Genomic DNA, 25,424 nt, shown 5'->3' with positions numbered 1-25,424 from the left:
GATCGGTCACTACCCAAGGGGGCGGAGGAGGGCTGCACGGATAAGCCCACGGGGGTCTGTGGGGTGCTCGGACACGGCCGCACGGTGCAGTCTGGGTAGCCGCCGCGGGCTCAGGGGAAAGGGAAGCCCCAGCCCCGCCGGTCGGGCGACCTAGACGGCTCCCCAGGGAAAGCCGGGGGGGGCGGGTCCCCTGAGGGGCCAGCCCTGGCACAGCTCGGACCGGCCGGGCTCCAGCCCGGCTGCTCAGCGCTAGCTGCCCCGCCAAGGTGCCCGGCGCTGCACGGACCAGCCTGGCCGTCACGAGCCCCCTCCCGGCCGGGCGAGCCTGGCAGGAGGCGTCACTGAGCATGCGCAGTAGCAGCATGGTCGCTGCTTGCCGCTGCGGCTCAGCCCCTGCCCCTGCCCCGGCCCGGCGGGCTCCGAGCGCGGAGGGGCCCGGCCCGGCCCCGGCCCCGGCCCGCCATGGCCGCCGGCGGGGACGGGGCGGTGAAGCCGCTGCAAAGCGCCATGAAGCTGGCGGCCGCGGCGATCGAGCTGGACACCGGGAACCGGCCGCGGGTGAGCGGGGCTGGGCGGCGCCCCCCGAGTCCCGCGCGTGGGCCCCGCTGTGTCCCGCGTGGGGGCGGCCTTGTGCCCAGCGCTGGCACGCGGCTGGGGGCGGCCTCGCGGGCCCGGGGGGGGCGGTGCTGGTCCACGGCCCCCCCGTGTCCGGGCTGGGGGCTCGGGCTAAGGGGCGGGGCCCACGACACAGCGCGGGGCTCTTCCCACCCGTGATTGCACCGGGGGCTGGGCGGGGCTTTCCCTTCCGCGCGGGGGGGCGCCTGGGCCTGGTTGTGTTGGCAGCCGGGCGGGGCAGGGCCCCAGGTTCCTACAACAGCCCTTAGCTGGTGACCTCTTACTAGGCGGGGGGTGCAGAATTGCCAAGGCCTCTCCTGGGAGCAGACCCTGCGCCCAGGTCTGGGGCCTGCACGGGCCTGCCCGTGGGCACTCGCTGTCCGGTCTCTGTGTTGGCCTGTACAGGGCGTGTGGATGGATGGCAGGGTCTGCGTCTCCGCTTCCGTTTTTTAAGGTCAGGCTTGACAAAGCCCTGGCTGGGATGATTTAACTGGGAATTGGTCCTGCTTCGAGCAGGGGGTTGGACTAGATGACCTTCAGGGGTCCCTTCCAACCCTGATATTCTATGATTCTCTCTGGTGCCTGCTGCAGGACGCGGCGTGCTCCTAGTGCCGGGGGGCTGGTGTAAGACGTGACCACGCAAGGGGCTCTCGGAACCGGGGGGAGTGAATCCTTAGATTCCACAGTGCTGGCGCTGTACAGAACCCTGTGAGACTGGGGTGTGGGGACTCACCACCTCCCCCAGCCTTTCTCCCAAAAGCGGCCCCCCCGTGCACTCTCTGGGTTCCTTTGATGCGCTTCAGCTGGGGGGTCGGCTGCACAGTGGGTCGGGCCTGCAGGTTCTGTGGCTCTGATTTCTGGGTGAATGGGTGGGCGGATGGTGCTTGGTACAGGTGAATTTAGTAGAACCAGCTGCTCCTGAGCCCCGCCTTCTCTGTCCCTTCTGGTCGATAGGAGGCCTACGTGGAGTACCTGAAGAGCATTAGCTACATTTCCCAGGCCCTGCTGGAGGAAGCAGCGAAAGGTACAAAACGGCTTTGCGTCTGGCTGAAACGCTGTTCTCTCCCATCCTCCGAAGGGTGGGTCACTGCCCAGTTACCCCCTTGGAGGCACTCGCCTGATATTTGGGCGGAGCCTCCAGAGATTAAAAGCTGTAATGAGAACCCCCAGCCTGGGAGTCTGCTTCAGCAGGGGTGGGGCTCTGTGGTTTAACCCACAATTCAAATCTTTGGTCCTTAGGGGTTATTTTGGTTGTTTAATGACTGTACAAGTGAGCTGTGTGAGTTCTGTACACCTCCCTAAAGAAATACAGCCAGGCTGGGACAGCTCTCTGGCACGGAGTAGCTGTCTCCACGCTCCAGTCACAGCTGCCTCATTCCTCCAGCCACCTGGAAGGTGGCCGGGATTGTGTGGGGGTGGGCAGCGGACGATGTACAGTCACGTGCCTGGCAGCGTTGCTCTCTACCCACATGCACGCAGCAGCATCCCTTGGTGGAAGGGAACTGCGGACCCTGAAGATTCCCACTAGCAAGCAGTGTCTAGCAAAACTTTCCAGCACTAACCACCAGACTTGCCACTTCCCTGGTGAAAAGCAGACACTGGACTGCTTTTCCTTCACTCTCCGAAGGCTTCACAGCCCTGAAACATTCATTTTCCTTCATGGCCTGACACCTGTCCCCTGGGCCCGCTGTGGAGTTCTGGGCTTTCAGGCAGGCCCTGTGTAGTGCAGCCGGTTTATGCACCGTCTGACTGCGTGCATGTGCCAAGGACTAAAGGAATGAGGAACAGCTTCACCTTGTTGGCTGCCTCTGTGCCGGAAACACAGATAATTTAGTTGGTGTTGGTCTTGGGATGATTTAGTTGGTGTTGGTCCTGCTTTGAGCAGGGGGTTGGACTAGATGACCTCCTGAGGTCTCTTCCATCCTTAATATTCTATGATTCTATAACCATATTCAATCTTCACATAGCCGCAGTCTGGACGAGTGGATCAGCAAATCCAGTAGAACCCCAGAGTAACAAACCCCTCGGGGATGGAGGCTAGCCGTGACTCTGAAATGTTTATAACTCTGAACAAAACATTATGGTGGTGGTTCCAAAAATTTACAACTGAACCTTGACTTAATACAGATTTGAAACTTTACTAGGCAGAAGAAGAATGCTGCTTTTAAATGAAAGAAGCACAGAAACAGTTTCCTTACCCTGTCAAATCTTTTTTTAAACTTTCCCTTTATTTTTAGTAGTTTCTGTTGAACACTATACTGTTCTGTACAGTGTTTGCTTTTATGTGCCTCTGCTATCTGACTGCATACGTCCAGTTCCAAGTGAGGGGTGTGGTTGACCGGTCATTTCGTAACTCTCAGGTTCCACTATACCTGCCGAGTCTGTCAGCAGAGCACTGGGGTGCTCTGCAGCCAGGAAAGGGTGCGGCCTCCCTGGGTGCCTCTTGCAGTTTGCTGGACCCAGAATCCTCTGGGGCCCTGTTTGGTGGCACTGGTGGGGGCCTCTGGAGGCCGCGCCACGTCGTGTGGAGGGTCCCAGCTTGGAAAGTCTCTTGTCTTAGAAGGCCCTGGAGACAGGCAGGCTGCAGTGCTCAGGGAACACTTCCCCTTGCGGCAAGCCCTGTGTCCCAGCTGGCCAAGGAGGGTGGGGCAGAGGACAAGCTCTCCCTGCCTGTTGGTTATAACACAAAGCAGCCCATGGGGAAAAGAGAGCCGGTCCTGGTTGGAGGCCTGGGTGGGTCAAACTCCCTCCAGCACCTTCCTGTCTGGGAAAGGAAACCCACTGACCCCACCCCTTGCCTGTGCCAGGTGGGAGCGATGCCGTGACACCCGACACCCCAAAGATGCTGAAGCTCGCTGAGCAGTGCTTGGAGCGAGCCAAGTCCAGCACCGCTGTGCTTGGTGAGTTGCCCCGGGCCTCAGGGCGGAGACGGGACATGGCCTGCTGGGCTGAGCTCTGGGGAAGGAGGTTGCTTGGGGCACAAAGCACCTGCCTGTCGCCTCTGGGAGCTGGGGCCAGTCTCTCTCCGGCAGACACACGTGGTTGCAGAGCCACCACATGGGCTATTGACCCAGGGTGAATGGGATGGCCCAGGCTAGCCTGCTGGGCCCCCACCCCCAGGGAGAGTGGGTAGCTCTGCTGAGGTCAGGGGAGTGGCAGCAGGAGGTGGCTGACCTGGATCTGTAGTGGCGGGAGGGAGAGGGTGGGTTTCATTGATTCTCCCCCTCCCCCCACAGCAGGAGTTGGGAGCCTTTGGAGGCAGAGTCCCCAGGGAGGGGAGACTGGTGCTGGCTTCCAGCAGGAATGCAGCATTGCCTGCTTTCCTTGCCTCTGGTGCTGACCCCAGAGACCTGGGAGGCAGCAGGGCAGCAAATCCCTGCCAGTGTCCTGTTCAGGTGCCCATTCTGGAGACCTCTGGGTGCACAAAGCGGCTGGGGCTGGCTTTCCTGGCCCTGCTGCTCCCAGGCACTCAGCAGCCCCGGCTTTTCCTGCCAGCCTTCACTACTTGTAGTAACTTCTAAACAAAACACCTGCTTTGACCCACATCTTCCCCCAACCCCAGGGAAGGTGAAGCCAGCAGCCCACGAGAGAGGCCCCAGCCCTGCTCCCATCTCTAGGCACCGCAGGGTCCTCTCAGATGAGGGGGGGAAGCTGTCTCCCTTCCTCCCCCCGGAGATCTTCCAGAAGCTGCAGATCACCAAAGCTCAGGGCACTAAAAAGTAAGTGAGGTGGAGCTGGGGAACGTTGCGTGGAATCTCCCCAGCCCTCCAGGGGCTGCAGGCTGTGGGGGCTGTGTGTGGGCGAAGAGCCATCTCTTCCCAGTGTAACCATGTGCCATAGTGCTGGCTTGGCCCAAGCAGGGAGGTTCCCTCCTCTCCTCTCCTCTCCTCTCCCTGTGTTCCTGCTTCAGGCTAGCAGGTGGCGGCTGCATAGCTCAGCCTTTCCTGAGGCCAAGGAATTGGATGCTGCCTGCCGAGACCTCCAGGCCATGCCCGGGATGTCCCCAAAGAGCTCTGGGCTCCCCCAGTTTTGTGTCTTGCCTCCAAGGAGGATCTGGGTGCTGGTTTTCTAGCAGCCCCCCTCAGAGGTCAAGGCTCCCAGATATTCAGACCTGAGGCAGCTTGGCAGGGGGAGTTCTTTGGTACATGCCATTCTGCCCACGCTGAGCCACCAGATTCCAGCTGCCTGCGTGGAGCCCGGCTGTGATGCTGAGGGGCAGGACCTAAGGCGCGGGCTTGGGAGATGGGGTTTCGTTCCATGAGCCCCTCCTGCCAGGGGAGTAGTTTCCTCCTTGGTGGAAGAGAACGTGGAGGTTCCTGGTGCAGGGTGCTGCTGCGCCAGGTGAGGAAGGGAAGAATTGTGTGGCCTTTGAGCCTGTCCAGGTTGGGTCAGAACATGGGTGAAGAGAGACCCGGGATTGTCTCATGCAGCAGTCTCTTGATCTGGGCAAGGCTGATCCAGGTCTCACGCTCAGTGCGGGGCCAGGGCAAGTAATTTCGCAGCTCTTGTGTCCTCCCAGGGAGCTCACCCCGCTGGAGGAGGCATCGCTGCAGAACCAGAAGCTGAGAGCTGCTTACGAGGCCCGGGTGGCACGGCTGAACCCCAGCCAGGCTGTGCAGAAGACTTCCCTGGCAAGTGGAGACCGCCTGGCGCGGGCAAGGAATGGTGGGGGAGGCTGGAGCCCAGCCAGGCTCCACAGGAAGCCTCCCAGCATGAAGCATGGAACAGGCAGTTCTTTCATGGCACATCCTCTGTGCTTTCCCCAGGGGCTTCCCCTAAGTGGAATGGGTACAAACGCCAGCCAGAGGCTCTGTGAGAGCAGAGTGCTGGGGCCCAGATCTCTGGTGTACCAGTCCCTGCTGCGTGGCAGCCAGGCTTCTCCAGCTGGGGCATCGGGAGAGCCACATTCAACAACATGGCTCTGGGTCAGTCTTAGCTGTGGGAGGGTGGGTGTGAGCTGCTGGAGAGCACAGCTGGGATGGCTGCTTCTTCAAGAAACCAGGCTCCCCAGTGCGGGGATGGCCCAGGGGGTTCCCCTGCCACCTACAATGCCCTGCTGTCAGAGTGCTGAAACGGGGGGGGCTGCAAGGGGATCATGGACCAGCGGAGCCCAGACATAATGGGGTGTAAAACCAGAGGACATTCCCCCCACCCTCCCTGCCCCACCTACTTTGGAATAGCCTGCAGCTGCTGCTGCCTCAGAGCATTCTGGGTAGTGGCATGTAAATGAGCTTGGTTTCCAAGTCCCTGCCACAGCCCCTTGGCTCTGAAGAGGGGCCTGCCCAGCCAGCTGCATGGCCCTGGGCCCTGTACTTTAAGAGTACCACCACCAGGTGCTCTTGTTTGCATGTCCTTACCCAGAGTGCCCTGCAACTCCCAGCCATCCGGGAGCTGCATCGGGCTCTGGGAGCGTGTGCAAAAGTTTGGGCATTTCTGGGGTGCAGCCAGTTCCTTTCTGAGCACGCTGCATGTGAGGGATGGCCCGGCCCATGCTCTATCCCCCTTCACTCGTGCGCAGGGCTGACGTTCCAACAAGGTAGCGGTCACAGCGGGCTTGTGGGAGTGCCAGTGAGGCCTGTCTTTGCCTTGCAGACGCTGACCCTTCAGCGGCAGATGATGGAGAACCTGGTGATTGCCAAAGCCCGGGAGGAGACGGTATCTTTCCCATCCTGCCCCGGCAGCAGCATGGCTCCCCAAGCACAGAGCCATGGTGCTATTTTATTATCCAGAACAGCGGGGGCAGGGGCAGGGGCTCATGCTCTCTTCCAGGGAAGAGTTGGGTTAGCAGGTCTAGAGCGTTTGCTGCCTGGGGGGCAGGGGGAGGAGAAATTCATCTCCTGGCGCAGAGGGTCACCACCTAGTCTGACTCCCAGGGGAAAGGCTGGGAGATGGCGCCTCTTAGAGGTAAACCCAGCAGCACTAATGCCATAGTGAGATTGGATTGACTCTGCGAACGGCGGATCGAGCGGTTAAGCAGCAGGGGTGTCTGCAGTGTGTCCCAGCCAGGGCTGCTGGATTCCCCCGGGGCCCCTCTCAGCCCGGTCACGGAGAAGCAGCCATGCCTCCCCGCTCTCCATGCAGGGCTGCACTATGGTGTCGGTGGGCCCCTGGCCCTGCCTCAAGGGGCTCCGGGTTCTGCCAGGCGCTGACTGCGGGGTGACGTTTGCTTTGATTGCCTCTGCTCACGCGCTCTGTTGAGCCCCCAGCCAGAGGCGTGTGCCTCTGAAGCTGGCTGTGCCAAGCTGCGGCCGGCCGGTAGGTTCGGGACTAGCCCTGCCCCTGTGCGTGGCCGCGGGTGGGTGGGTGGAGACACAACTGTGGAGCCTTGACTCCCGTGCCCCAGCTTCAGAGGAAGATGGAGGAGCGCAGGCTGCGGCTGCAGGAAGCTGCCAACAGGTGAGCAAGGCCGGGGTCTGGGGAAGGGCCCCTTGTCCAGGGGCCTTTCCCGGGGCGGGAGACCCAGCTGTGGTGGGTGAGGAACGGAAACAGCAAAGCTTCTGTTGGTTAAATGACCCCCCTGCCGGGGAGAACTCCCCCCCCCTCTGGCTCCCCTCAGCCAGCCCCAGGGACTCGGGGAGGAAAGGCTACTTGTTTGTGGCAGTGCTGGAGAGAGGGATTATGGGTATGCTCATTTGCATGTCATTACCCCACGTGCTCGCCCATCTCGTAGCTCCCTCCAATGGGAGCAGGGCTCTGGGAGAGGGGTGAGAGTCTGCGGGGCTGCCTTCTGAGTCCTTCCCAGCACTCTAGTCGAGGTCTCCAGCCCTGTCTCGTTCGGGTTCCCAGCTAGTGCCAGCCGCTCCTGTGCCGTAGAGCGAGCAGAGCTGACGTAGAGTCAGAGATGCTATTGCGTGTGCCCGCACCCCCCCACTTGTGCCTGTCCCCCTCCCAACTCAAAGGTAGGCGACCAGGCCGCTAACATACCTCTGGCCTGGCAGCGTATGCTGGTGCTCAGCCCCGGCTGGCGTTCAGGTCAGTTCCCAAACTTTTGGCCTGCTTGCAACATGCCACCTGTGACCTCCCTGTGCCCCTTTCCCTTCCTCGCTGAGAGCTGTTTGGGCCAGCCTTCGGGTGCAGCTCCGCGAGTGAGCAGCCCTGTTTCCAGACGCCTGTTCCAATTTGGATGGGTCCCTGCACCGTGGCCGGAGCTGGCTGGGCTCTTGAGGAGTCTGCTGTGGGTATTTCTAGAGTTGGCACCCTGCAGTCTGCCCACCTGGGCGGCACCCAGCCCTGGCTCCAGATGGAAAGGCAGCAGCGGGTCTCTCAGCCTGCCATGTGGTCTCTCTTGGGCAGGAGGTTCTCCAGCAACATCGCCCTCACCCCCGAGGAGCAGGAGCAGAGGGTGCTCTATGCTGCCATCCTGGAGTACGAGCAGGATCATGTGAGTACTGGTGCGGCAGGGCCCTGGGAAGTGGCTCTGGCCGGTCGCTGTCCCAGGAGCCGCTGGACCCTGAAGTGTGGGAGGCCGGCCTGCCTGCCTGCTGGCTCTCAAGCCGTCTGCCGGGGGCTGCCGGAAGGGGACAGGGAGCTGGGAGCTAGCCCCAGCGAGGCCAGGCTGTGGTGGGGGTTACAGAAAGTGCCCAGCCCCGATGCAGGCGTTCTGGTCTCCGTGGCCGTGGCGGCAGGAGAGGAGTGGCGCTGCGGCTTGGCTCCAGCAGTCGAGAGGGCACAGGCCCTCCCTGCTGTTTGACTGCGTCTGGGCAGCAGTGCCTTTCTGGCCAGGGCCGGCGCAGGAACCAGGAGGTGCCGCGTGCTGGGGGGGCCGTGGCCTTGCTGAGAGGGGTGGGGAGCGCTGGGAGCTTTGCTGGGTGGGAGGGGTCAGTTGTCTTTTGGGTGGCCTTGTCCAGGGCTCCCCCAGTGGGAGCCGCAGCCTCAGCTGCTCTCTGCTGCTGTCCCCCTCCCAGGAGTGGCCAAAGCTCTGGAAAGCCAAGCTGAAGAAGAACCCGACAGATCTCTCTCTGGTGTCCGGCCTCATCTCCCACCTCCTCAGGTAGCGGCTAGTGGGAGAGCTGATGTGGGCCGAAGGGCCCCCTGCCCTCTCCCGGCCAGGGTGATGGGGGCTCTGTGCTGGGGGGTGCTGGCTGGCCCAAAACATGCCTGGGCTGGGTGCTGTGTCCTGCCGAGTTGCTCCTTGGCTCTCCCAGCCCCAGCAGAGGGGGCAGCTGCCCAGACAGTGACAGGAGGGGCTTGCCTGGGGGTGCAGCGCGCTTGGCCACCGAACTCCGCCCCTGGAGGGAGGCGCGGTGGGCTCCCGGCGAACCTGGCATGGGGCTGTGCTCCCAGCCATGTGGGTCAGCAGCTCCCGTTGTCCTGGCCGCCCGGTGCTTCCCAGGCGACAGCAGATCCCCATGGGACGGCCTCGAGCGCACCCCAGGTAAGGCCTGGCTCCTCTCCCCTCCCTGTCTTGAGCATCTGCCCTTTGCTTCCAGCTTCCCCGAGCACCCCATTCCCCAGCTGTTGACGAAGCTCCAGCATGCGATCTACAGCAGGCTCTACCCCATTGTGAGCCAGAACCTCGCTGACCTGAGCACCACTTCCAGGGGCTTCTCCTCCCTCTCGCTGGATGCTGAGGGACTGTTGACCCCAGCACCTGGGGGCCGGAAACTGAGGTCCTCCCAGAGTCTGTACTGCATGGCCTCCGTCCAGGAGAACAAGGTGAACTTGCAACACAGCCTGTCCACGGCGCCCCTGAGCGAGGACCTGGCAACAGAGAGCAGCCTGCAGGAAGGGACGGCTGCCCGCCTGGCCGACAGAGAGAGCTCCTTTGAGGACCTGGAACGGTTCCTGGCAGCGCCCGAGAGCTGGCCCACTGGCCTCCCAGCGGAGCCCCAGGCCCCAGCTGAGAAGAAGGCCTCTCTGCAGGAGCAGCTGAAAGCCATCGTGAAGGACATTCACAACTCAGTGGGTGAGGGGCGTGTGGGGAGTGGTGGGAGGGGTCTGGGTATCCGAGGAGGGGAGTGCGGATTGTTCCCCCCAGGGCTTTGTCCTGGGGGAGGGAGAGTAATGCCACAGCCACGAGGACAGCCCAAAGTGCAGGCCGCGGTCAGTGCAGGCCCATCGCCCATAGACCTAACGGCCTGTGCTATGTCCCAACATGCAACGCTCTGCCCTGCTCCACGCTCAGGGCTGGAGCCTGTCGGGAGGGTGAGGACGTTGGAAATCTGCTCCAAGGGTGGCCTGCCTGTGCCCCCGCTGTGGGGCTCCTCCTTGGTTCTCAGCTGGACAGAGTCCCCTTCGGACGCTCCGCAGAGGGTGGCATGGGCTGCCCGGCCCGTCTCCACATGGGGCGTGGAGGAGGCCCAGCGAGTGAGGCAGTTGTACAGGGCTCTCCTAGCGTCTCTGGCACCTGCGGTGGTGGGCTCCTGGGAGCCGCTGCTGTCATGCTGGTAGGACTGGGAGCCAGAAAACCGCCTCCTTGGTCCGCTCTGACGCATTTGCTTCCTGCTCCCCTGCCCCTGCCCTTCCCAGGTCGGATTGTTGCAGGCTCCTGGATCTATCCTGGGCAGGGCAAGTGGCACGGTGTTGCTTCTCCGTGATGAACGCATGCAGACGCAGCGTGCATTGCCGGGGGCCCCGCCCCGCTCGCCCTGTCAGCGCCTTCAGGACAGCGATGGCTTGGTGGTCCATGGCCAGCCTCTTTCCCCGTACTGCGGCCTGAGCTCCCTTTCCCAGGATCCCAGCAGTGCTTGGAGATCCTGACCCAGCATGCTGCCTGTAACACTTCCTCCCCAGACAGGCTGCTCTCCCTGGCCCTGCTGGCTTTTGAGGGCCTGAACACCGCCTCCTCCAAGGACCAGTGCCTGGCGCGCATTGAGGAAGCCTTCTTCTCGCCTCTCTGGGCCCCCCTGCTAGCCCTCTACAGGTACCGCAGCTCCCCTGCTCTCCGGCCTTGCCCAGGGCTCTGCCGGCCTGGGGCACTGGGATGGCAGAGAGTGCGGGGCATGGAAAGGGATGCTCATTGTGGGAGTCAAGGCCCAAGGCTTTACCCACCTGTGAGGTGTCTGCTGGGGAGAGTCCAGTTCTCCAGACCGAGTACTCGGGGCTTGTGCCGCTCCACATGCAGAGACGTGGAAAGGCCAGTGGTGGCTCTGGTGGGGCTGCTGATCCCTTTCCCACGGACAGCGTCCGTTGCTGCAGGGAGCAGGTGGCCGGCCGTGGGGTTTGAACCCGTCTCCGTGCATCGACATGGAGCGCGGCACGCGGGGCCCAGTGCTCCTGGCAGGCGTCGCGCCTGTATCCAGGGTCAGGTTGGCTGCAGTCTCTTCCCTCCCTGTCTGAATTCAGAGCAGCCCGCAGGCTCCTAGCGGTACCAGGGCAGCCCTGGGCTGGGCAGAGGTCAGATGCGCCTGGTTTTCTAGCCCATGCCTGTTAATCCCTGCCTCCCGTGCGAGCAGTCAGCAGTGTGTGTGGCCTCCGCTGCGGGCCCCAGTGAAGGCAGTGCCATTGTGGGGCCTGGCTGGTGTGGGGAGGCACCAGGCTAGTGTAGGGCAGGAAGAACCCAACACGTAGGCTCCCCAGCCCCATGGCCGGGAAGTTCCCAGCAGGGCACGTGGGCGGGATTTAGCAGGACTCTGGGAAGAGAGCATCCTGCCGTGCTCTCCACCTCCTCTCTGCTCTGCACCCTGCAGGAGGGTCTACCAGGCCCGGGAGGTGGCCCTGTCCAGGAGCATGGAGCGCCACAGGAACATGCCCCCTTCGGAAATAGGAGTCTCCGCTAGCCTCTTCCCCCAGGACAGCAAGGGCCACACCGCAGGTTCCTACCCTTACAGCACGGCGGTGCAGGAGCTGGGGCTGATCCTTCTGGAGAGCTGCCCGCAGAGGAAGCTGGAGTGCATTGGTGAGGTTCGCTCTTTCTCTGGGGTGCAGGCGGGGGCACCTGTCCAGTGGGACTCATGCTGCTCGCTGGGAGGAGCGGAGAGCTGTTTGGTTACACGATATCGGCTGCTCCTCATTTCTGTCTGCAAAACGACCCTCAAAGAAACCAGAAACACGTGGACTCCTTCCCTAGTGGTGACCCCTGTGGCAGCAATGGCTGGAGTTGCCACAGGGATGGTAGAGAGGAGACCCGCGTTCAGTTCCTTGCTCTGCCACAGATTCTCCACATCTCTGCCATGGGGGTAATGGCACAGGGAGGGGAGGGGAAATCCGTTTGAGGTTGCCAGGTGCTCGGATGCTGGTGCCATCGAAGTACTTAGGAGAGTCTGGGAGCGAGCTGTGATGGCGACTGGGCCAGCCCGCATGGTGGGGGGCAGGAGGGGAAGTTACCGTGAGACAATGTGTGTGAAGACTTTGGCTCTCGAGACCCCATACAGTAGCCGTCCTCTCTTCGCCAGGGTTGGGAAGAGATGTGGGCAGCTGATCGATCGAACCCTGGTGCAAATGCAAAGGGCGGGTAGATACCTGGATCCCAGGGTCTGCTCTTGGCCCCAGCATGGCCCAAGGGAGCTGCTTTGCCATCCCCACTTCCTGCTGCAGTACAAGCCTGGGGGGCCTTTGGATGCAGGCAGCCCCCCTGCCCCCTTCCCCCGTGCATGTTGTCACTAAAGCTCTGTGGTTTGCAACTTGCAGTACGAGCCCTTCGTGTCATCTGCGAGTGTGCCGAGGAGTACTGCACTGCCCGGGAAAGCTGGCCCCAGCCCGGGTCCTCAGCCATGTGAGTACAGCCTGGCTCCCAGGGGGACACACCAGAGATGGACGCATGGTAGTAGGGCATTGAGCCCAGCTGGAGGGGAAGGCGGGGGGGCGGCAGGGCAGTAGAATCTAGCATCAATGGAGAGGAGTTGGGGGGCAGCTGCAACACTTGAGCACGCCCAGTCCAAGCCCCAGAGCTCTGTGCACCCCCAGGGCTGGAGGAGCCTGGTGGGTTCACACCAGACACTCTTCCAACAAGTGACGAGCCCAGGCCTCTGCCTGCAGGAGATAGCTGTTGGTGAGCTGCTTTGGGGGTGTTACTCTCTTCTGGGCCGGCCTTGGGGTTGCTGCCCCCTTGCTGCCGGGCTAACCTGATTCTGTGGCCCACTGCCCCGTTGGGGGGCAGGTTCCCTGTGGCTCAGTCTTGTCTCTGGGCTGCACCGGGACTGCTCTGTGTGAAGTCAGATCCTGCCTGTCAGCCAGGCGTCCGTGGTCTAGCTGCAGCTTTAGCAGGGCTGGGCCTTGACGGATAGTTTCCGACAGCGCCTCCCGCCCCATGCGGCTTCTCCTGCTGATCCCAGGCAGAGCGAGGAGCTCGGTCTGTGGCAGGGACTCACTGGGGCCAGGGCTGGCAATTAGCGAGCTTTGAATCTGTCACTTGGACTTAGCCAGCCAGCGGGAGACAGGGAGTGAGAGCAGGGATCTGAGTCCCAGCAAGGCGCGGACTTGGGGACCAGCGGCTCACTCCAGTTGTAGCTCTCGGGAGGAGGAGGGCGCCAGGTCTGTCAAAGGCATTGAAGCGGAAGGAGGGAGACAGGCTGTGACTCGGCTGCCTTGTTCGAGAGGGGCGGGGAGGGGGTGAGGCAGGAATAGCTGCAGCTTCTGCTCCGAGTTTGGACTGGGACCTCTCTCCATGAAGTGAGGGGGAGCGAGGAACGCCAGGCTGAGGTGCCGGCTGTGCGGGGCTGAACCCACCCGCTGCAGCACCCAGAGGTGGGGAGGAGACTCCCTGCACTTACTGCTGCGCTGTTTTCCCTCCTTAGTTCGCTGGTCGTGTAAAACGTGCAGCAGCCAGTGTCGTTCTCAGCCGCTGCCCTGCTGCGGCTTGGCCCGGCTGGTCCTGCTCTGCGCTGCCTCACCCGTCCCCAGCTCCCTCTGGCCATCCCCAGCCCGTGTTCCTGTTCGGCTCCGCTTGCCAGGCTGTCACCGTTGTGTGGGCCCACCGGGAAGTGCTGCCCTCGGAAAGCTGGCAGCCTGCTGGCGTGTGGCACAGACCACCCTGCCCAGCGACGGCTCTGTCCCTTTCCGCTCCCCGCTGTGAGAGCAGCCAGCAGAGAGGCGTCGGGCTGGAAGGGAGCTGGAGAGGTTATCTAGGCCAGCCTACCGCGCTGAGGCAGGGCCACGCGTCCCTAAACCTTCCCAGACAGGTGTTTGTCCAGCCTGTGCTTAAAAAGCTGGCCCTCCAGTTTCAGTGGGGAGAGGAGAACCAGCTTTCCAGCCCCCTGTGCTGCACATGAGCAAGGGCCCTCTGGGGCGAGGGTCCCCCTCGGCAGAGTCCGCAGAGCAGAGCAGGGTCCTGGCACTGCTGCTGGGAGGAGGAGAGTCTCCTGCCGTGGGGTACCCCGGGATGCATTTAAACCTCTGCCCCTGGGGACGGCTGGAATGTAACCCTTGCTGTGCGGGGCTGCGGGACCTGGAAGCTGAACTCCTCGAGTCAGCAAAATGCGCAGTGGGCTCTGGGCTTCGTTTTCAATCCCACAGAGATGAACAGAACGGATGTTCAGACACCTCCCCGCGAGCTCCTGAGGCTGGGCCGAGCGGCAGAGACCCGCTGTAACTTGAGGGCCTGCGGCCTCCCCTGTTTGCCCCCACAGCTCTTCAGGAAGTAGCAGAAGTGAGAGACAGGCCAGGCCTGGTTCTCAGCTGCACTGGGCTGGGGACTGCACATGGAAACGCCCAGGGCCAGCTAGGCGAGGCAGCAGGGAGCTCTGCAAACCAGCCAGGCGTGTGCGCCCTGAGCCCAGCTGGTAGGGTGACCAGACGTCCCGATAAAACGGTCGGATATTGCGGCTTTGGCTTCGTCAACTCCGGCTGTGTTTGTTTCTGTTTTGCTTCCCCCATGTGTCCCGATATTTTCTTCTCTTCATCTGGTCACCCTACCAGCCGGCCAAAAGCGTCTCGTCCAAGCCGTCGTGGCCGTGCTGCATCCTTTCCCAGGGCAGCCGGTAGGTGGCACCCTCCTGCTTCATGTTGCAGCTTCTGCCTCCACACCCACACCCCCTTTCACGTGGTGCAGAACCCTGGCGGCTGATACCGCAGGAGACCCTTTCTGCTGGGCTGTGGTTGCTGGAGCCCTGGGCAGCTGCCTTGCCCCTCTCGTTCCCCATGTTCCACCCTATGCCTGTGGTCGCTGTCCATCCTGGCTTCTTGGGGGATCCTCCTGCGTCGTCTTAGGAGACGAATGATCCTGAAGCACCTTCAGGGGCCTGCGTGCGTCGTCGTGCTGCGCTGAGCTGGCCCGGTGCTGTGGGGCAAGGAGTTCGTTTTCCCTGCCTGTGCCTTTCTTCTGGTTTCACGCCCCCACCCCCACCCCCCAGGCCTCTCTGCTACAGTCACACCTGGTTCCAGCCCTCCGTGTCCCCCCATGGCCTGGTTCTGGCCCTCCGTGTCCTCACAGCTAGCTGGTGTTGGCTCTGACCCTGGAGGCTGTTCTGTGTCTCCTGCTGGCTCTGGCTGTTGGGCTCCCTGATGGAAGCTGGCTGGGCTCCTCCCCAGCATGGCTTGTCAGTGACCGATCCTGATTATTGCTGCCCGTGCCCAGCAGGACCCAGGGACCCTAGCCAGGGTGATCAGCTTTTGCTGTTCATTAATCCCTTGTTGTCTGGGGATGTCTGCCCCCCTGAACCCCCAGCGCTGTACATTGGGCGTTGCTCCTGCCCCTCCCCCCTGGGCCCTGCACTGTAGCCTATAGGAGCTGGGAGACTCACTGTGGGGCTTGCAAACCCCCCCACACACTCGCCCCCGCTCTCCGCAAGACTCCCAGGACTGCAGGTAAGGCCTGGGCTCGCTCTGCCCTGCCCTGGCTCGGCTCCCTTCCAGCTCAGTGTTTGGGGTAGGGGCAGTGAAGGCTGCCTGGGGGGCCGAGCAAATCCCTGCCCAGGGCTGGCGTCTGCATCTGAGAGCGGGCGTCCGTGCTTGTCGGAGAGTCTCTGAACGGGAGAGCCGCAGGTGTCAGCATACGCTTGCTAGGTGTGCTCTGCCCAGCCCCTTGTCCGGCCGGCAGCACTTCCTGCCATTCCAGCCCTGGGTCCCCTCTCCTCTTGGCCAGCGCCCCTCAGTCCTGCCCTGCTGCCCCGTGAGCGCCCCCATGGTGCCATTCCAGCCCTGGGTCCCCTCTCCTCTTGGCCAGCGCCCCTCAGTCCTGCCCCGCTGCCCTGTGGGCGCCCCCATGGTGCCATTCCAGCCCTGGGTCCCCTCTCCTCTTGGCCACGCCCCTCAGTCCTGCCCCGCTGCCCCGTGGGCGCTCCCATGGTGCCATTCCAGCCCTGGGTCCCCTCTCCTCTTGGCCAGCGCCCCTCAGTCCTGCCCCACTGCCCCGTGGGCGCTCCCATGGTGCCATTCCAGCCCTGGGTCCCCTCTCCTCTTGGCCAGCGCCCCTCAGTCCTGCCCTGCTGCCCCTTGAGCGCCCGCATGGTGCCATTCCAGCCCTGCAGCATCTAGTCCCAGGCCCTGCCCATACCCGGGCTCCCAAGTCAGGTGCAGTGACCCCTCTTCGGCCAGTCCCAGACACTCCCCCTCTACAAAGGGGCGAAGTTCAGAGCCATCCCTTTTCCCTTGGCCACTTAACTCCAGTTGAAGTTTTTGCACCAATGGAAAGGGGTTTTTGAAGTGCGGTTTGAAAGCAGGAGCGTTCCCTGTTCCCGTGTCACACTGACTCACCGTCCCGGGGTGGCGTACAGCAGAGCGGTGAGTGCTGGGGGGGAATGGAGTCTGCTGGCAGTTACCCACGGCATGTGTCACTGCTGCTGGCCAAGCCCTGGTGATTCACGGAGCCGGGGCCTTCACACCTAGTGAGCATGCCAGCTGCACCTGCGGCATTCACCACAGATCAGCCACTGTCCGGCCTGACAGGAACCGATGGTTCAACGTAATTACAGCTGCCCAGTATCTGCAGGGACACCCCTCGTGGTCTTGCTGCTTAGCCCTCGCTAACCTGGGTACTGACTGCTGCTTTAAAGTGACAGGCATGGGCTGCACTGGGAAGGGGCCCTTTGGCCCAGCTGATCTCTGCTCTCCAAGCATCCCCTCTGTCCAGTGGGGCTGGAACCGTGTGTACAGTGCGGGTGCTGAGAGCCATTGAACCAGACGAAACCCTGGATATGATGGAAACCACATCAAGCCAGGGGTGCAGCCGCCCCCCTGGTTCCAGCACCTACGCCTCTGTCCTGCCTGCTTGGGTTTCTGCTGGGCTCCTTTCTGCCCCTGCGTTCTGAGTCTCTGCTGGCGATGCCGCATGGAACAGAAAACCCAGCTGGTGTGGTTTCCAGCCGGGCTGGCAGGGTTGGTGCTTGGGGAGGCTGAATCTCGTGTTGTCCTTCTCTGGCCCCTCCCTCCTGGGGATTGCAAAGCACTTGGCAACCCAGCGCCTCTCGCAGCACCTCTGGGAGGAAGGTAAATAGTCTCCCCAGATAGGGAAAATGAGGCATGGAGAAGGTGGTGACGTCCTGCAGTCACACAGAGGGCTGTTGGCAGAGGCCGGCACAGAACCCAGGCCTCTGCCGGGCCACGCTGCTCGCGTCCTTCGCTTCTGAAGTCAGTGCTCTGGGTCTGGATCTCCTGTGGGAAAATCCTGTTACCCATTAGAGCTGGTAAGTTACCTTCCCTGTCCTGCTGCCCCTTGGCCAGGCTCCCCTCTCCTGACGGTGACCAACTGCAGCACACAGGCTCCCAGCAGGCCCCCTGCTTCACCTGGAAATGCCTTGTTCGCTGATGATCCGCCTGCAGTCGATGGCAAAGGCACTGTGGCAAACCCCCCGCCAGCCGGAGAAGGACCTGCCGGGGTGGGGGGGTGTCAGCTCCTTTGGGAGACTAACTTGATGCTGACCTGCGACCTGTGCCCCCTGCAGTGGTGCCGACGACCTCTTGCCCATCCTGTCCTACGTGGTGCTGAAGAGCGACCTCCCCCAGCTGGTGGCGGAGTGCGCGGCGCTGGAGGAGTTTATCCACGAAGGGTAGGGACGGGAAGGGGGGATGGGGTGGGAATTCCTCCTGCTGCCTCGGTTCCTTTGGCACTGCTGGCTCTGTGCGCCACCGATTCCGGACTAAATAAAGCCGACTCTGCGTTTCCGGGGAGTTAAAGCCCTGGCTGCTCTGTGCCAGAGGCTGGAGGTGGCTCCTCCGTGCCCCATCCCAGTAGGTGATAGGCCAGTGAGTGGGTGAGCTGGCCCTCTTCCTGTGGCAGCTGGGAAAGGGCTGGCACCGGAGCGGGGGTGGGTGGAGAGTGCTGATATGGGAAGGTTATGGTCTTTGGGAACCTTGCAGCAGATACTTCCTGCCCTTCCCCAACTCCACTCCTTCAGCCGGGACGCTAACCAGAGCAGGGCACCACCCACAATTCCCCTCTCCTGTGCTGCTTTGCCTTTCCGTTGGTGCTTATTCCCAGCAAGGCCCCTGGAGATTTGCTGTGGGCTTCACCACCCGTTGGATCCCCCAGTGTCCCGTCCCCAGCAGCAGCCACTGCCTGGTGCTAAGAACTGGGGAGCAGAGCCATATTGTGTGTTTGGGGCCAGTGGCCTCTTCTCCCTGGGCAGTGATGACAGCCTGTCACCGCTCTCGAGCACCCTTCCAGCTACGCTCTAAGGGACCTGGCCATTCAGTTATGTCGCAATCGCTTCCCTCCGGCAGGGGGGCAGAACCCATCACAACACAGGACCAGATCTAGCTCTCGCCTGCCCTTCAATGTGAAGCTGCAGGGAGAACTGAGACAGAGGGACTGGGCTGGGTGCTGGGGCCACGTTGCTGGGCCCACGTTGCTGTGGGAAGAGCTGTCCTGGAACCGCAGCTTCCATCCTGTGAATATTTCACCTTTCGGAGAAAGTGCTGGTTCCAGATTGGAGCGAGGTGCTGGGTGTGAGATTCTCTGCGGGACAGACCCATCCAAATAGAGTCTGGTTTGGAAGCACCAAAATGGAGCTTTTCAGAGATTTCTGTCCCTGGCTCCGTGGCCCGTATGCTGTGCTCCCTGGGGAGCTGCCGCAGAGCCAGGAGCATGAGGAGGGAGGGAGCCTGGCTAGCTGGGCAGGTGGGCTGCCTTCATGGCGTCCGCGGAAAGCTGGCTGTTGGAATGGAATTTCCTGCAGAATGTTTTGGTTCCATGAAATCGGCACTTTCCAGTGGGTAACTTTGCACCAGCTCTAGCCAGGGGCTCTTTAGTGGCAGCTCCCAGCACAGGCTTTGTGCTCCGTCCAGGCTCTGGTTCCTTTCCCACAGCATCCCCTGGTGCTAGGTACTCGACAGCATCTCGTCCTGCAACACCCAGGTGTTCCTTCGCCTTGCAGTGCCCTGCGCTTCCTTCTTAGCCTGAGATTTGAGTGCCTAGAACCTCAAAGTGCTTAGACTGCGTCTCTGCTGCCCGGGCTCCCTAGGCCGAGCCTGCCCCAGGGCACAGCTAGGGTGCCCTTGTGGGTAAGGCACTGGGCTGGGACTCAGCAGATGTGGGTGCAGTTCTGACCCCTGCCACAGACTCTTAGGTGACCACGGGTGAGTGCCATAACCCTCAGGGCCTCCATTCCCCACCTGTAGTGCGGGGAGCCCTGTAAGTACTGGAGAAAGTACACCCTAAGCCCATCGGTCCCCCTTCCTCCTAGAAGAGTGGCGACCTGCCTCCTACCTAGGCTTCAGCGCTGCTCCAGGTTGGGAGCCGCCCCTGCTGGCACCACTGAAGAGGGGAGTCTCCGAAGTCTGGGAGGCTGGACCTGCCCTGCCACCTTGCAGCTGCGCTGAGTGGTTTGGGGAGCTGCTTTTGTGGGTGAGGCTCCCTCCGACTGCGCGTCCCCTCAGGAATCCCCATGGCGAGGAGAGAGGAGCAGTGACCCTGCCCGTGCCAGTCACAAAGGAAGCGCGCTCCAGAGGCCTTAGAGACCCCTGTAGAAATACGGCAAACTCTGGGCAAACCACCCCCTGCTCCCCGTTCACGCCTGCTTTCCACGGCTGAGCTGAGCCAGCAGTCTGCTGCTGCGCCCTGATGTGTAACGTGTCTGAGCAAGGCATGAGTGTCTGGGCAAGGTGGGCAGCCCGACTGCAGCTGGCAGGGCCCAGCTGAGCCCTGATGGTACAGGCCAGGCAGCTGAGTCAAACATGGGGCAGCCTGGGATGTATTTGAGAGAGAACTCAGCAGAGGAGGTGGCTGGTCCCCGCCCTAGAGCTGCTGCTGGAAGAGTCCTTCTGCACTGCTGCTTTCACAGGGCTGAGACCTGCCGTCTGTGCCACCCCTGCGAAGCCCCCTCCCCCTTCTACCTGCAGATCAAATTTTCAATCCCTCCCCTGCAGCTCTGTTCCCTGCATGCTGAGATCCCGGAGGCCCCAATTGGGCCATGTTCTTGGTGGGGAGTGGCAGGGGGACCCCAGGCCCCAAGGAGTTAACAGTGCTTTCTCGGCATGGCAGGGGAGGGAGGGAACCACGCTGTTGGTGGCCCCAGGAAAGCAGAGCAGGGGATTTCTGTGTGCAGCGTGTCCTCCTCACTCCTTTGCACGTCCCACTGCCCAGGCACTGAGCGATAACCCAGCAGGCTCTGGCTCTGCACGGTCAGGGTTCCAGGCAGGCCGCCTCACCACGGCAGAAGCTCTTGCCTGTTCCTACTGAGCCATCCTTGTGATCCTGTTGGCTCGGGACAGGGCCTTGCAATTAAAGGGGCTGCAGAATAGAGGGGCTTTAATCTCTCTGATGCTCTCACCGGTCCCCCTGGTCCTTTGGCAGCAGCTGTTGGGCTTGTCATGTGCAGAAGGGGTTGGGAAGAGCAGGCCCTGGCAGTCGAAGGGGGAATTGGTGGGCTCAGAGGACACAGCTCGGAAGGATGTGGGGCACTGACCCCTGGCAGGGCTGCATCCAAAGGTGGCTGAAGATGCCTCCTTGGGAGTGTTCCAGTGATGTGCCCCCACTGAGCCATTTGGGATTCAGGGTTCCCATCCTTCCTGACTTCGCAGGATTCCCTGTGGGCGGGAAGAGGCCTGGCCCTTCCGTGGGGAGCGCTCTACTCTCAGGGAGAATTTATTTAAATCACCGATTTTAATCATGATTTGTATCTGTACTTTTAGTTATTTTCCTAAAGAAAAGTTGATTCTCATTGGTTGGTAACCATTGAAACATGCTGATTTGCAATTAAATATAGCCTTTACGCTAAATTTGGTACTGCTTTTTGCTAATCAGGAGAATGCACTGTATGTAGAAACATTTATCTAAGCACTTATGTAGCTTAACTTGCATTCATTGAGATTTTTCATTGTTAGGAAATGGTGAGTGATACATTTCTGATTTACTGGATGATTAATATTTTACTTGTGATTTGTGTCCAGTTCTGTTTGGATAGAAATTCAAATTCAATTAAAAATCCAATTACAAAACCTGCATTTAAATTTTTTAAAATTTAGTAGAACTTCCATAACCGTTCTGGAGACATAAGAAAAGTTATTTGAAAAGTTGATCAAAACATGTTTTGCATTTCACACTAACTGATTTGATACACAAAGGAAGTATTGTCTGCAGCTAGTAAACTGAAGAGATTGTTTCCTTCTAGGATGATAGAACTAGTAGATCGCATCCTCTCACACCTGCTATTTTTCAGAGAACGGAAGAGGAAAACAAGCTTTCCTGCTTTTTCAATCCCAACTGGTTTCTTAACTTTGAATGAGCTAGTCACTGAACTGAATGAGTTGAATAAACTGACATAAACACAATATTCTCTCTGCATCTGCAGAAGAAGCGGCTGCTGTCAAAAGCTGGTTTAGCCCTTCCACAAAGTCAGGCTCCAGGAGCTTAGCCAGGGACTTCCTCCAGTTCAGGGCTTTGACTTTCTTTAAAACTGGGCAGCAGACACGTATTGCTTCATATTCCATTTAATGTAAATGATTGTAACAGATGATAATAACTGGAGGCCTTAACATAGGTTGTCGATTTCAGATTTAATTTTAAATGGGTTTATTTTTCAAACAGAACCCTGTATTTGCTGTATCCCCTGCTTGGCTGTTAACCCAGAGCACTCGCCGCCGGGATAGTGTGGAGGCCAGCGGTCTGGGAAAGAGAGGGGAGGGCTGAGCTTACCCTCTGCGGTGGCTTTGGACAAGTTGCTGCCTCTGTGCCCATGGGTGGGACGGGGTGATCGCTCTGGGGCATGGCGAGTGCATGCCGTGGACGCTTAGTGCTCGCAGTGGAAAGGGGTCAGAGCTGTGCCTGCAGGACCAGGTGGGTGGTGCGTGCCCCACTAGGAGATGGGGTGGGGCTCTCTCCAAGGTGGGTCATGCTACTGATTGAAATCCCTTCCTGCGGCTTTCGGGGTGCCCTGATCTCTCTTGTTTCCATGCCAGGTACCTGATCGGCGAGGAGGGTTACTGCCTGACGTCCCTGCAGAGTGCTCTGTCCTATGTGGAGTCCTTGCACGGGGGAGTCCTGGTGAAGTAATGAGGCTTTGCATCCGCCTGCTGAGCAGATGGGCCCTGCCCTGATCACTCAAACCCCTCCTCGGCTGGGAGATGCAACGGACACATGTCTTCCAGAGACGCGACATGGGGCCAAGGGGCCCGACTTGAAGAGGAAGGACCAGACATTCCCCCCTTCCCTACCCCCCTTGTCCTGCCTGCTGTGAAGGGCAGGGCATGTTCTGTGCAATGTTTTGGGGTGGCAGTGGACCCGGGGTTGCTGCTTGGGTTGCTCTGCACCCGTCATGCTAACTGTAACCACTACGGAGCGAGAGGAGAACGGCCCACGGGCTGCTGACGGGATTCGACCGGTAACTGCTGCTGCTCGGGCCTGTATTGATGCTTTTTAGGAGCCTCTTTGCTGCTTTTGTGCAGGGCTTCCTCCAGCCTCCCCCTGGAGCATAGAGCACAGGGGCGGGGAGGGGGCCTGCAGGGGGCAGTTACTGTCCCAGGGTCTCATCCCCCAAGTGGGGAGCTCTTGGCCCGGACAGCTGCCCTTGCTGAATCTAGGGAGGGCTTTGAGCTGAGCACAGGGTCTCCTTGGGGGCCACCAGACCTGGCCCGTTCCGTAGCCTCCAGCAGCTGCCTGGCCAGAGTGAGTGTTGGCTGTTGGTGAGGGAAGGCCTGGGACAGGTCCCAGCTCTGTGACCCCCTCGGCTCGATATTTGCCCTTCTGCCTGTTCGTGCCCTGTGCGGCCACTGCAGGGTCCCTGGGTGCTGCCTGGAGCCAGCTACTTCCTGGGTGCTGCAGCGTCCGGCATGGGCGGTTTCGTCCTCAGTCTAAGGGACATTGACACCGTGGTGCCGGCACCGAGCTCCTCGCGGCTGAAGCGGTAGGGTCTGCTCACCCGCCCCCTGGGCTGCACCCGCGTTTGAACTGCGTATTTAATGTGTGAGAGAGAGCGAGCGAGCGGTTGTGACACCCCCCGGCTCAGCACCCATCCCGTTTCAGCTGCTGCCCGAGGAGCCCTCTGGGGCCCGTACTGGAGTCCGATTCCTCCTGGACGCGCCAGCCGAGGCGGAGCTAGCGTCTGTGCACACGGATCGGCGGTGGAGCCTGAGGCTAGTGTGTGTCGGGGGTGGGGGGCAGCATGTTCCAGCCCCTAGAGGAGAGTTGGGCAGAACCCCTGTGTGTGTTCTCCGTGCACGGCTGCTCCGTTCTGACCAGTCAGCGGCTTGAGGGGCAGGGATATGGCACCGCTACCCCCCAGGCTGGGGAGTGCTGTGCCCATGGAGAGCTAGGGCTGCAGGGCAGCGATTTCCCCTGCCTCAGATGCTGGGCTCGTTTTGGCTGGAGCTTTAAATGCTACTGATCACAGGGCAAAATCCCTGCTGATGAAAAACTACTGGATTTTCTGGAGTTACTTGAGATCCTCCCTGAGGCGGGAGGCTGAGCTGGCCATGGTGCCTGTGAATGGGGAGGTGAGTGGAGAACCTGGTGTGTCACCCAGGAGCAATGTCGGACGGTCCGTGCCATGCCAGCCCCCTTCTGGCTCCCCTTCAGGGAGATTGGAGGCAGGGTGGTGGCACCGCCTGGCTGCGCCTCTACATAGGAGCCGGAGGGGGGACATGACACTGCTTCTGGGAGCTGCTTGAGGTAAGCGCCACCCACAGCCTGCACCCTTGACCCCCTTCCGTGACCCAACCCCCTGTCCCAGCCTGGAGCCCCCTCCTGCACCCCAAACTCATTTCTGGCCGTACCCCAGCACCCACACCCCCAGCTGGATCCTGCACCCAACCCCCAATTTTGTGAGCATTCATGGCCCGCCATACAATTTCCATACCCAGATGTGGCCCTTGGGCCAAAAAGTTTGTCCACCCCTGGTATATGGAGACCCTGGCCTGCTTCACACCATGGCAAACACCACTGAAAATCCTTCTGACCTTGTGTTACAGAGACAAGACAAGGAAAAGCAGATAAAGCCTTGCCCTGGAAAATGTTAACAACATCCCCTGTTTGCTGTCCCTGGAGAGCTTTTAGCTGCCAGAGCTGGGGAAAGGAGTGAGCTGAGCTGGGTGCAGCCGTCCTTGCTGCTGTTCCTGTTCTGTTTCTTAAGGAGACAAGACCAGACGAGCACGCACAAGGGGAGGGGAAGGAACAGCAAAGAGACAATGCAACTTCTGTCTCCCGTGCTGACTTCTGATAACCTCGCTGGTGGGAACACACTGGCATGGCGCACAGGCTGCTCAGCTCCGGCAAACTCGTTCCAGCATCAGGCTGGGCGGGGCACTGCTTGTAGCTGCCTCTGGGCTCCCAGTGGTGTGGCGGAATATACATGCTGGGTCAGCTAAGCCAGGCTGAGGGGAAAGGAGAGAGAGGAAAGAGAAGAAATAAGGTGGGGAAGCAAAAGGACCCCAGTGGGCGGGGGTGGGCAGGAGATGAATGCTCACATCCCAGGTGGGGGTTGACCTGGCCCAGGCTTTGACGTTATCTGGGTCCCTGTCTCTGGCCCGGCCTGGTCAGGGTGTCTCTCCGGATTAGTTTGACAAATGCCCGGGATCCCAGGAGACGGGGTGGCAGCCGTGATGGTGAAGCTCGCTTAGGTTGCTAATTTTTCTCCCCAATGTCTCTTTAAGGAGCCCCAGGAGGTGGTGGACAGCATAGCCCATCCCCTCATTATTCTGTCTGCCAGTTGGGCCGAGTTTCCTACACACCAATTTTGGTTCCCTGATTTCTGGTTCCACGTGTCTCGTTCACCAGGCATGATCTTAACATGATCCTTGAGTTACAGCAATAGGCCTCTTGGTTAGACTGACTCGGCCCTTCTGTCTCCCATTGCGCCTTTTCCCACCACCACCTGTTCTAGGTGATTGTGAGAGCTTAGAACTCGTGCACTTGTCACAGCTGAGCTCACCGTGTGGGTCCAGTTACCCCAGCGGGGGCCGATCTGCTTCACTCCAGGAATCCCCTCCGCAGCTCCTGGGGCCTGGACTCCAGGTGCTCACATGAGAGTGTCTGAGCCATGATCCCCCCGCCCCCAAGCGTGTCTTGGGAGCCATCTTGTTCCAATCACTGGGCTGGCTGGTAGGACTGGCGCAGCTGTTTCCCTTCATAGAGCCCTGGGCTTCTTGGGCGTGGGGAGAGCTGGGGCCACGCTCAGTCAGCTGGGGCCTTTGCACCATGCTCAGCTGGAGCAATGGCTGACCTGTGCTCCTCTGGCAGCTTCCTTATGTGGGAAGGCTGGAAACAATGGGAGCTGCCTGACGCCCTCTTGCATGCAGGGGGAACCTCCACCCAGCATGGTGTTTGGGCTGCTGCAAGAGATTTCTTCTGTTTCGAAGCCACCTGCTCTAGCCATTGAAGGCTGAGCAGGTGGCTGGTTGGGGGCTAGGCTGTGTGTGCAGCAGGGTGTTTTCTGTCCCTGCCATTCACTGCTCCACTCTCTCTCTCTTTCAAGGCTGCTTTGTTTTACTGTAGCATCTTCCTGCGGTGGAGGGATTGTAGCGTAATAAATGTGGCTGCTCCCCCCTGGTGTGTCTGGGCTGGT

General features: G+C 60.8%; 1 protein-coding gene across 6 annotated transcripts; it reads left to right on the top strand.

Annotated features, from left to right (window-relative positions):
- Positions 1-416: 416 nt before the first annotated feature.
- On the top strand, positions 417-25,405 carry VPS9D1 (VPS9 domain containing 1). 6 transcript variants are annotated; one of them, XR_013347640.1, is made up of 16 exons: positions 417-558; positions 1,570-1,639; positions 3,423-3,515; positions 4,178-4,334; positions 5,135-5,246; positions 6,208-6,270; positions 6,959-7,011; positions 7,804-7,996; positions 8,520-8,605; positions 9,045-9,520; positions 10,348-10,477; positions 11,244-11,452; positions 12,184-12,268; positions 17,373-17,477; positions 21,826-22,247; positions 22,889-25,405. XR_013347640.1 is itself a non-coding variant. In XM_077830996.1 (16 exons), the coding sequence occupies exons 1-15, from the start codon at positions 463-465 to the stop codon at positions 19,246-19,248; spliced, it is 1,959 nt and encodes a 652-aa protein (XP_077687122.1). In that variant the 5' UTR covers positions 417-462; the 3' UTR covers positions 19,249-19,273; positions 21,826-21,901. The 6 variants fall into 6 exon arrangements, 5 of the variants coding, with proteins under 5 accessions (XP_077687122.1, XP_077687120.1, XP_077687123.1 ...); XM_077830996.1 differs by lacking the exon at positions 22,889-25,405 and adding an exon at positions 19,113-19,273 and having other exon boundaries at positions 7,909-7,996; positions 21,826-21,901; XM_077830994.1 differs by lacking the exon at positions 22,889-25,405 and adding an exon at positions 19,113-19,273 and having other exon boundaries at positions 21,826-21,901.
- Positions 25,406-25,424: the final 19 nt, after the last annotated feature.

The sequence above is a fragment of the Eretmochelys imbricata genome, chromosome 12 (assembly GCF_965152235.1).
Source record: "Eretmochelys imbricata isolate rEreImb1 chromosome 12, rEreImb1.hap1, whole genome shotgun sequence".
Classification (NCBI taxonomy): Eukaryota; Metazoa; Chordata; order Testudines; family Cheloniidae; genus Eretmochelys; species Eretmochelys imbricata.
Note: the sequence above shows the minus strand (reverse complement) of the source record. Positions and strands in the feature narration are given on the sequence as shown.